Source organism: Kryptolebias marmoratus, linkage group LG22 (genome assembly GCF_001649575.2).
Source record: "Kryptolebias marmoratus isolate JLee-2015 linkage group LG22, ASM164957v2, whole genome shotgun sequence".
Taxonomy (NCBI): domain Eukaryota; kingdom Metazoa; phylum Chordata; class Actinopteri; order Cyprinodontiformes; family Rivulidae; genus Kryptolebias; species Kryptolebias marmoratus.
In genome coordinates, this window is record NC_051451.1 from 6,729,603 (window position 1) to 6,741,319 (window position 11,717).

Genomic DNA, 11,717 nt, shown 5'->3' on the forward strand with positions numbered 1-11,717 from the left:
GATGGCACGTTGTGAGAGGCCTTGCTTATGCAGCTCAACAATCCTACCACGTTCAAAGTCAGTGAGCTTTTTTGCTTTTGCCATCAGGAGGTCTTGACAGTGTAAAGACTTGACAGAAAATGACATGGAATCCAGATTTTTGCACAGCTTTTGCCTTTTAAAGACTATGGTCTTAAACTTTTGATCAGCTGAAAAAATCATGTTTGAGTGTAAATGCAGTTTGCAGAAAATTCCCTGCTCAAAAGTTCTTGTCTCTTGCACTGATTTTTTCCTTTAACATTGTGAAGCTCTCCTTAGAACCTTCTTAAGATCCAATAGTGCAAAATGCAAATTCTTGCAATTTTTTTTACTGGTCTTAAGATTTTGATCAGGAGTGTATTTGTGTAAATAAAATCCTGATTTGCTTTAAAATTCAACCGTGTGGACACACAAAAAACATGAACCGTTCTTGAATCACAAGGCATCAGCTGAGATCAGCGCTTGTTAGGAAGCTTTCTCTGAAGCAGTAATCACTGAAAGTAGGTCTTATATATGGAGCGGTGACTGGTAGGTGTGTGTGTGTATGTGTGTGTGTGTGGGGGAGGGGGGAGGGGGTATGGGTCCAGCAGAACAGGACCAAACCAGCGAGGTGGGCATTGAACATAAAATCACATAATTACGAGAGAAGATAAAGGAGAGATTTTGCTTAAAAAGACCAGCCCCAGTCTCTGACTGACCTCTGAATTCTTTTGTAGTCTTAGTCTTATTGGCACATGATTGTAGGCATGAATGAGCCAAATATTCATTAGGACCTTTAAAAACTTTCAAGTTGGAAAAGAGAGGTAAAATGTTAATGTTACATGTTAACGGTGTTAATGTTTTGTTTTACCCGAGCAGAACGCTCCATGGTGAAGGCCAGTCCTGAGTGAACGATGTCCTTCTCCGACGCTCCCTGCGGTCACAGAACAGGTCAAGTTGAGCAGAAGAAGAGGATGACGAAGAGTACTGTCATACTCACAGAGATCCGAGCCTGGAACTCGGAGGTGGGAACGACAGGGATTGATCCGCCGTGTTTCCCGAACTTCCTCTCCAGACTCTCCTGGACTGACACTGAGGAGAAACGACGGCGTTACAGAAGGAGGGGAACAGCAGCAGGTTGCGGTTCTGCAGAGACCCATGGGTCGGACTCACTCAGCAGGTGGTAGTTGGAGTCCCGCTCATATTTGAAGGTGAGCCGACCGTAACTGACGTGGTTCAGGTTCTTTAGCCACTCGAAGTAGGAGACAGTGACTCCGCCAGCATTCAGATACATGTCCTGATGGAGGACAGGACACGTTACCGCACCTGAAGAACTTGTCTGAGATTCTAACTGAGCAGGATCAGAACACCTGAGGTAATGAATGGAACGTGTCTGAGGTTCTAAGGTTCTGACCGGGATCACCAGAATATTTCTCTCCAGGAAGATGCGGTCTGCTTCAGGTGTGGTCGGACCGTTCGCTCCTTCTGCAATGATCTGACAGAGACACAGACCCCAGGTCAGACTCTGAAGTCAGAAACCTCCACCTGTTCATAAGCAGATCGCTGCTTCTTCAGACCTTGGCCTTGATCTTGTGAGCGTTGCTCTTGGTCAGCTGCTTCTCCCCGGCGGCGGGGATCAGGATGTCGCAGTCGGCCTCCAGGATGTTTCCTTCGTATGGCGTTGAGTTTGGGAAGCCGACGATGCTCCCGTTGGTCTGGAGATAAAAAATAATAAATTGTGTGATTCCTTTAACAGCAGGAACCTCCGGATTAAATCAACAAAACTAAGAAATAAAACATCTCTTCACAATTTGAGATCAGTCTATAGTGACATTGTGGGGCCAAAAGGTGGCAGCACGTTGGTTAATTTATATACATATATAATCAGACCAATTTGTAGTCCTCCAGCTCTTTGGGGTCCATCCCGTTAGAGTTCCAGATGCTTCCGTCAATTTCTCCGATTCCGACGCATTTTGCTCCAAACCGATGGAGGTACCGCATGGTGTGAAGACCCACGTTACCGAAACCCTGCAGATACAGCAGCGTGCAGATTAATCCTGAACTTTCTAACAATAAAAACTCTTTTTAAGCTTCTTTTTTTACAAATACATTTTAGAACAGTAAATAAAACAAACAAACAAACAAAATATATTCATGGTCATTTTACATATTTCTGCACTCGTAGTTCTTGGATAAAAGTTGTTAGTTTCTGTTTATTTTTTACTTCTGTTATTTTTGTTTTGTGTCTCTGTGGTTGTTTAAAAAGCCACTTAATTTCATTTATAGATCTTTGTACTGATTTTTTTGTTACTGCTGGAAAAGATGGAAAGATGTGATTATTTTCAACCAGCAGAGGATGATAAAGGTTTTTGTAAAAATGAGCATTACGTAACACCATGTGGAAAAACCATCATGCACATTTTAAAATAGCCGCCTCTTGAGTCCTAAAATTACTTTCTTTCAGGAATTCTATAATTTAGTTTAAACGGCTGATTTCCTGTGAAACAGAGCAACATATTTAATTCTGAATAGTTCAACACAAGTGTTTGGTATCAGTCAGGAAGAAAAAATCCTGAATAAATGTAAATAATTTCTCAATCTTATTTAGAATTTCAGATCTGTAAATTTAGAGAAACAGATCAAGAAGAGCCTGGAAATAAAACTAAACCAATAACTGGGTCTAAATGTTGACCATGTTATATTGCCCAGCCAAGTTTCTACCGTCTCTCTAAATTAATAGTCTGAGTGAAATTACCTCCTGACTCTGATAACAACCGATGCTGTTAGCATGTAGCATTTAGCCCATCTGAGGTGATGCTGTTAGCGTGTAGCATGTAGCCCATCTGGGCCAATGCTGTTAGCATGTAGCATTTAGACTATCTGGGCTGATGCTGTTAGCATGTAGCATTTAGCCCATCTGAGGTGATGCTGTTAGCGTGTAGCATGTAGCCCATCTGGGCCAATGCTGTTAGCATGTAGCATTTAGACCATCTGGGCTGATGCTGTTAGCATGTAGCATTTAGCCCATCTGAGGTGATGCTGTTAGTATGTAGCATTTAGCCCATCTGGGCCGATGCTGTTAGCATGTAGCATTTAGACCATCTGGGCTAATGCTGTTAGCATGTACCATTTAGCCCATCTGGGCAGATGCTGTTAGCATGTAGCATTTAGCCCATCTGGACAGATGCTGTTAGCATGTAGCATTTAGCCCATCAGGGCTGATGCTGTTAGCATGTTTTCAATGCTCCCATTTCCTACATGTAAGTCGAAAGTTACGTATGTAACTACGGTTCTATGAATCCCAAATGACCGCCTATTTCATCACTACTGACCGCCAGAGGGCGGTGCTGAAAGCACTGAATGTTCCCATTGCGCGTATGCCATTCGAGTAGTAATACCAATAGAGTCACAACTGTGACACGTCGGATCATCACCCAGTCTATATATACTGACGTCATTCGAGGCTCTGTTCCTACAGAATCATCTCGCGGAATGCAAGGATTCTCAGTGACAAAGAATCTCTGGTGGTCACCCGGGATTCATAGAACCGTAGTTACATACGTAATTTTCATTCTATTTCATCCCTACTGACCGCCAGAGGGTGGTGCTGAAAGCACTGAATGACTAATGCCAGCGATGTCACAAGGAATCCTGAGCACAAAACTTACTGAGGAGATGCTCAGGACCCTTGCAGAAGAACCTGACCCAGAGGATGCGGAGTGGCCACATTAACCCTGTAAAATCTGGTGAACATGCTTGGAGAAGCCCATGATGCAGCAGCACATATAGTGTCCAGCGGAACCCCCCTCATTGCTGCCCAGGAAGCGGAAACGCTCCGGATAGAGTGTGCCTTCACGCTAACCGGCAGGGAGCAGCGTCCCGCATTGTAGGCGTGGCAGATGACATCCACAATCCAGTGGGAGAGACGCTGCTTGGAAAGAGGACAACCTAGCCTTGGACCTCCATAACACAAGAACAGCTGGTCTGAGCATCGTATACATGTAGTAGCTGCAATGTATACCTCCACGCCCTCACTGTGCACAATAATTCTGACCTATCCCCAGCCACTCCTGATGTAGGCCTAAACCATGTCAATCTCAGTGGCTGGTTACAATGAGAACATGATAGCACCTTAGGCACAAATGCAGTGTTGGGCCACAAGGTAACACCAGAGCCACCGGCACTCCATCTGAGACATGAAGGGCTGACAGAAAGAGCCTGCAGCGCTCTGACTCTCTTAGCTGAGACAATAGCCAACAAAAAGGCAGTCTTGCATGAGAGCCACTTAAGGTCCGCCTGTGCCAAAGGCTTGAATGGAGAGTGGCATAGAGCTTCAAGAACCAAGGGCAGGTCCCAGACTGGCGCCCGTGAAACTGTCAGCAGGTACAACCTATGAGCACCACGCAAAAAAAGAGAAACTAGATTATGGCTCCTCACGGTACAGCCCTCAAAGCCAGCATGATTAGATGATATTGCCGATACATATACCTTAAGTGTCGAAGGAGAGTGGCCCTTATCAAGAAAATACTGAATAAACTCCAGGATAGTGGACATTGCACAGGTGACTGGATCATCATTGCGGGCAGAACACCACTGGGAAAACAGCCGCCTCCTGTTTTCATATTTCTGGCAAGTAGAGCGTGCCCTGGCACCCAAAAGGGTGCGTCTGACAGGATCCTAACATCCAGTCAGCTGCTGCTGCTTAAGCCGTCCAGTGGCCACACCCAGAGTCGGAGGCGTTGAGGGTTGGGGTGCCATAACAGCCCCACCCAACCGAGACAGCAAATCCCTCCTGGTCGGAAGACACCACGGGATGCCGTGACACAGATTCTGTAAAAGCGGGAACCATGGCCGTGCTGGCCAACACGGAGCCATCAGTAACATCTTGTGGCCCTCCTCGGCAACCCTCCGAAGAGAAGGCCAAATTAGAGACGGGTGGAAAAGCGTATAGGAGGACCCTTGGCCAAGGATGAGCCAACGCGTCCTGGCCCAGTGCACCCGATTTCCCCGTAAGGGAATACCATTGAGGACATTGAGTCAACCCCTCTGTGGCAAACAGATCTATCTCTGCCCGACCAAAGAGGTCCTAGATCCTGAGCACTACGTCGCGGTGAAGGGACCACTCTCGCGGAGCAGTTGCCTGGCGGGAAAGAGAGTCTGTGACGTGGTTGTGCTGCCCTGGCAAGCGAGGAGAGGCCCATTTCAGGAGATCTCTGGACACTTCCAGAAGCTGCACTGACCTGGTATCACCTTGGTGGTTGATGTAGTAGACAGCAGAGGTGTTGTCTGACCAAACCAGAACATATTTCCCTCCCAGGTGGCGCAAAAAGTGTCTGAGAGCCAAATGCACAGCACACAGCTCCAGTACATTTGTGTGACGAACCAGACACAAGAAGAAATGAGGAACAGAGCCTCTGATGACGTCAGTATATATAGACTGGGTGATCATCCGACGTGTCACAGGTGTGGCTCTGTTGGTATTACTATTCGAACGGCGCATGTGCGATGGGAACATTCAGTGCTTTCAGCACCGCCCTCTGGCCGTCAGTAGTGATGAAATAGAACTCTTGTTTCTGATGCCAGATGTGAAAAAAATGGTGTGAAACTGGACAGAGCATAGTGTGCGGAGCATCATAATATCAATAGAATAAACATAAGATCGACTCTTGAACCAACCCTGAGAAACATCTTGAAAACAGCAGACGTTCTAAACTACTGAAGAGAAGAGCTTTATTTTCAAAGACTCCTGCAGGTGATGAAGATGTGGATGGGCGTACCTGGAGGACGAAGGTCTTGTCCTTGAAGCCAGGACACATGCCCAGCTGGCTCATGTAGGATGCCTCGTTTATGAAGTTCTCAATGCCGTGGAAGACTCCCCGTCCTGTGGCGGAGATCCGACCGTGGATCCCTCCCTGGCTGATGGGTTTACCAGTGACGCAGGCGTGAGCGTTGATGTCCTGAGGACGAAGGGACACACAAGTGAGGGGATCGATGTCGGAACAGGAAGACATGACATTGTGTGACAGTATGAGTCATCAGATCCTCACACAAACTGGTCTGCAGCTAACTGCTGTAATTTCTGCCGCCATTGTCTTTTATGGCCAGTTTCTGTTGAACTTAGTGCTGGGCGATATGGAAAAAATTCTATATCACGATATGGATAATTTTATATCACGATAATGATATATATCACGATATACCCCAATTACGTACGTTGTCAGTTATTCTCTGAAAAATATGAAAAAATAATCTCATTTCTTACTTTTTTCAAGCTTTATTTCAAAGTGACATTTAACTGAACTTTCACAAATGAGATTTGCTGCATTTTAGTGCAGCAATATATATGTATCAAATGACAACAGACTCCATTATCTTTGGCCGGCTATAGTTTTCCTTTTTGCAGCTTTCCGCGGCTCTTTTACAACTTGCTTGACCTTGCTCTTTTTGGATTGTTAAATATTCTTTTTCATGTTTCTTCTTTAAGTGATAGAAGAGGTTTGTGTTGGCGTCAGATGAGAAAACAGTCTAATAGCAGAGTTAGTATTAGCATTAGCAGAGTTAGCATATTACCTTTTTCTGCTCCATGTCGGACTTCTTGAACCAAATCACAGACGTCCCCCACTCGTTTTGGTAAAAGTCTTTCTTCTTGGGCTGCCTGCTAGCTGTCTCTACTTGTTGCGACCCCGAGTTTGATACTTCATGCATCTCCATCTTTCAGCACTTATGAAATAAATGCCGTCAAAATATACGGTGGGCCAGGTGTAACAGCGGGCCACACAGAAAGCCACTGCCGTAAAGCATGTTGCAAACCCACACGTAAAGCAGCGTCATGTTGCAAAACGGAGGTTCTTCGCAAAATAGTTATTTTTTCTTATTTATCACTTATATAAACTGAATGTATGCAAAGTGACAACACTAATACATTCATCGTAGCCTACGTTATGAAATATTTACATGAATCATTGATACAATTATGATAGAAACGATAGAGACGATAGAAACGATAGAGACGATAGAGACGATAGAAGAAAATCTATCACAATAGACACTTTCTATCGTCCCCACGATATGTATCATTATATCACCCAGCACTAGTTGAACTTTTAACTTTTTGTTGTTGAAGTTTTGGTCTTTGAGGCATCTTCTGTTTTTTTTCTTTATATATTTTTTAATGTTTTTTCCCCAATCAGTTTTGGTCGTTTTATATGCTTTTAGTGCCTTACTGTTTCTATCTAGTTTCAGAGCATCATGAGTTTTCAGCAGGTCAGAGATCAGAATCTCCTCCAGGTTGTTCTTAGGAAAATAAGAGAGAAGAACCTCACTGCAGTTCTTTCAAATGCTAGGACTATAGATGTTCAGTGGTTCTTTATGTTTGCATTTGAAATGTATGTAGACTAAGTTTTTAACCCACACACTCCTATTAAGTACAAGTTTCAGATAGACTACAGTAAACTTCACTTTTAAGTCTTCTTTCAGGCTATTCAACTAAAAAAACAAACTATAAAAGTCTTATCTTAGCTTCTGAGTCAATAAAAATTGTGGATAAAGCAGCTGGACTGAAACCTAGGGGGTTCAAAAGTAGCAGGCAGCTGGCGAAAAATCGCTGTATAAGACCTTCATTCAAGCTGCCTTTTCGCCGGATACTTTTCGTTGATTAACCAAAAATATTTTGTAAATGTTTGCCTAGAAGAGTAGGTGTGTTATCCCAGTTCTATAGAACGTAATTTAGTCACAATAAATTGGTGATTTTAATAAAATGGTGATTTTCTTCCTCCTGTTTGTTTTTGATCCTTTTTGTTGATCCGTGGGTGCAGTCATCTTTGAGCAAGCAAGCGCCGTTGTTGTAACACTACCACTGATTGGACAAGAGTTCTCATTAATCTGCTGAGGCTTCTTATTGGACGATGTTGAGGGCGTGACACTGCAGAGTTTTACGGGCAGTGGATGACAGACGCCAGGATGTTGGAGAAAATAAGGGTTGGATTCTATCAACCAAAAAGAATGCCAAGACAGTCTATTTCAAATCTCGGTGGTTATGTTTTCATTCAGATCTATTTTTACAAGATTACTTCCTTCAGATTTACTGCCTTGGGAGATAGTTCCTTGTCTTGGGTAAATGAATTCTGCATCTAATTTTCTGAAAACTATCCCAGTTTTTCCAAAAAGCCAAACAATTCTCACTAATTGTCCTCAAAAACTGATGATTTTGGTCTCTTCAAACAATCTCCCATCTGATGCTCTAAATTTCTAATTCTCAGAGCTCTGAACTGGGCTTTGCCCAGTGGATGGTCAGGCCCCTACTTTTTCTAAATTCCTACACCTGAAATTTTTGAACCCCATGGAAACTGAGTGGGAAAACAGCCAAAGTGTCAAGAAAAACTGAAAGACCTTCAGAAAGTCTGGAGAAGTGTTGAATCAGACCACTTTATGAGACTCCAAGAAAATCTGGGTCACAGAAAGTACCACGTACAGCGCTGTAGGTTAAATATGAGTTTCCTACATGAACAGTCAGATTTGCCTGTGTCTGTAAAACTGAGGTCAGCTCTCAGACTCACACTGTGGCCCAAGGTGTTGGCAAAGGTGTCGGCGATCCACGACATCTCCCGCTCACCGGTGCTCATGTCAGGAGCAGGGACATCGATACCGGGTCCTGCAAAACAACACAATCATCAGAAGAGAATCACAGGTCCCAAATCAATGGATCAATCAAGGATTTAATCGGTTACAACTCCAAAACCAGGTTGTTAGCGATGAAATCCTTGATTGATCCATTGATTTGGGACCTGTGATGGTCTTCTGAAGATTGTGCTAAACAGCCTCAGTCAGATCATTTCTTCTCTCTTAGATCATTGCCACAGAGTGCCATAGAACCAAACTAGGAATTTTCTCAAGGTTTAGCTTTTTCAGGCAGTTTCATTTGTCTTCTAATCACATTGCACATACGAAACTAAAAATCAGTCAGAATTTCACCAAAAACCACAACAAAGACATGCGGTTGTTGAATCTGAAGACCAAAGCTCCTGAAGTCCATCTGGAAATGATCAGAATGATTCTGCAGCTCTTATCAGAGGATGTCTGAGCACTTTGTTTTGTCCTAAGCAATGACTTCTTCCTGACATCTTAATCTAACTGATTTCAGAATTAGGTTTACTGAACTCATTAAATGCCCGTCAGGTGAATAAATGACTGACCGATGAAGCCTTTCTTGGCGAGCTCGATGGTGAACCTCCTGGTAATTTTCTCCAGCTCTGAGTCCTGAAAACACACAGAAATAAAACAATGTGATGGAGGTTTGAGGTGGTGACAGGTCGACGGTTGGCTGTGGGCAGTTTCAATTCCATCTGAGCTTCAGCGCCCCTCATTTAATTGTAAGGAAATACTCCCTGCAGCGCCCCCTGCTGATCAGATGGCAGAGCTCACAAACCTCAACCAAACTGAAGTTTATTCATCTAAACAGGGGTTTTCTGGGAGTTTCTATGAGCTTCTGGGTGTTTCTCTTTCAACCTTCAACATCTTTCCATCCATCCATCCATCTTCTTCCGCTTATCCGGGGTCGGGTTGTGGGGGTAGCAACCTAAGCAGGGAGACCCAGACTTCCCTCTCCCCAGCTACTTGGGCCAGCTACTCCAGGTGAATCCCAAGGCGTTCCCAGGCCAGCCGAGAAACATAGTCCGTCCAGCGTGTCCTGGGTCTTCCTATGGGCCTCCTCCCGGCGGAACATGTCAGGAGTCATCCTAATCAAATGCCCGAGCCACCTCAACTGGCTCCTCTCGACGTGGAGAAGCAGCGGCTCTACTCTGAGTCCCTCCCGGATGACCGAGCTTCTCACCCTATCTCTAAGAGACAGCCCAGACACCCTGCGGAGAAAACTCATTTCAGCCGCTTGTATTCACGATCTCATTCTTTCGGTCACTACCCAAAGCTCGTGATGAGGGTAGGAATGTAGATCGACCGGTAAATCGAGAGCTTCGCCTTTTGACTCAGCTCTCTCTTCACCACGACAGACCGGTACAGTGCCCTCTTCACTGTAGATGCTGCACCAATCTGCCTGTCAATCTCCCACTCCATTTTTCCCTCAATCAAGAACAAGACCCCGAGATTCTTAAACTCCTCCACTTGGGGCAGGACATCTTCCCCAACCCTTTTCCGGCTCAAGCCCATGACCTCGGATTTGTAGGCACTGATCCTCATCCCAGCCGCTTCGCACACGGCTGCGAACCGCTCCAGCGAAAGCTGTAGATCACGGCCCGATGAAGCCAATACGACCACATCATCTGCAAAAAGCAGAGACGCAATCCTAAGGTCACCAAAACGTATCCCCTCAACACCTTGGCTAGGCCTAGAAATTCTGTCCATAAACGTTATGAATAGAATCGGTGACAAAGGGCAACCTTGGCGGAGTCCAACTCTCACCGGAAACGAATCTGACTTACTGCTGGCAATGCGGACCAAGCTCTGACACAGGTCATATAGGGACCTAACAGCCTGGTACCCCATACTCCCGGAATACCCCCCACAGGATTCCCCAAAGGACACGATCGAACGCCTTCTCCAAGTCCACAAAACATATGTAGACTGGTTGGGCGAATTCCCATGCACCCTCAAGGACCCTGCTGAGGGTATAGAGCTGGTCCAGTGTTCCACGAACAGAACGAAAACCACACTGCTCTTCCTGAATCCGAGGTTTGACTATCTGATGGACCCTCCTCTCCAGAACCCCTGAATAGACCTTACCAGGGAGGATTAAGAGTGTGATCCCTCTATAATTGAAACACACTCTCTGGTCCCCCTTTTTGAACAAGGGGACCACCAGTCCGGTCTGCCAATCCAGAGGAACTGCCCCTGATGTCCACGCGATATTGCAGAGTCGCGTTAACCAACACAACCCTACAACATCCAGACCCTTAAGGAACTCCGGACGAATCTCATCCACCCCCGGAGCCTTGCCACCGAGGAGCTTTTTAACCACCTCGGTGACCTCAGCACCGGAAATTGGGGAGACCGACCCAAAGTCCCCAGGCCCTGCCTCCTCAATGGAAGACGTGCCGGTGGGATTGAGGAGGTCTTCAAAGTATTCCGCCCACCGACCCACGACATCCCGAGTCGAGGTCAGCTGCACACCACCCCCACTATAAAAAGAATAAAGAGTGTTGGTGCTGCACTGCTTTCCCCTCCTGAGACGCCGTATGGTAAGACCAGAATCACCTAGAAGCCGTATGGAAGTCTTTCTCCATGGCCTCTCTGAACAACTCCCATGCACGAGTTTTTGCCTCAGCGACCATCCGAGCCACATGCTGCTTGGACTGCCGGTACCTGTCATCTGCTTCTGGAGTCCCACAGGCCAAGAAGGCCCGATAGCATCCCTCACCGCCGGTGTCCACCAGCGGGTTCGAGGGTTGCCGCCGCGACAGGCACCAACTACCTTGCAGCCACAGCTCAGATAAGCCGCCTCAACAATGGAGGCATAGAACATGGCCCACTCAGGCTCAATGTCCCCCACCTCTCCCGGAACATGTTCAAAGTTCTCCCAGAGGTGGGAGTTAAAGCTCTGCCTAACAGGAGACTCCGCCAGACGTTCCCAACAGACCCTCACAATACGTTTGGGCCTGCCAGGTCTGATCGGCATCCTCCCCCACCATCGGAGCCAACTCACCACCAGGTAGTGGTCAGTTGACAGCTCCGCCCCTCTCTTCACCCGAGTGTCCAAAACATGCGGCCGC

At 46.0% G+C, this 11,717-nt stretch overlaps 1 protein-coding gene across 1 annotated transcript in view; it reads right to left on the bottom strand.

Moving 5' to 3' along the window:
• The window catches only part of LOC108246239 (glutamate dehydrogenase, mitochondrial), a 34,855-nt gene that overhangs the window by 4,848 nt on the left and 18,290 nt on the right, over positions 1-11,717 (bottom strand). Inside the window, exons 4-12 of the mRNA XM_017433680.3 lie at positions 9,189-9,252; positions 8,553-8,647; positions 5,775-5,954; positions 1,888-2,025; positions 1,575-1,712; positions 1,412-1,492; positions 1,171-1,294; positions 998-1,089; positions 869-931 (exon numbers count right to left, since the gene is read on the bottom strand). Coding sequence (XP_017289169.1) covers positions 869-931; positions 998-1,089; positions 1,171-1,294; positions 1,412-1,492; positions 1,575-1,712; positions 1,888-2,025; positions 5,775-5,954; positions 8,553-8,647; positions 9,189-9,252 — 975 coding nt within the window. The remainder of the gene's footprint in view (positions 1-868; positions 932-997; positions 1,090-1,170; positions 1,295-1,411; positions 1,493-1,574; positions 1,713-1,887; positions 2,026-5,774; positions 5,955-8,552; positions 8,648-9,188; positions 9,253-11,717) is intronic.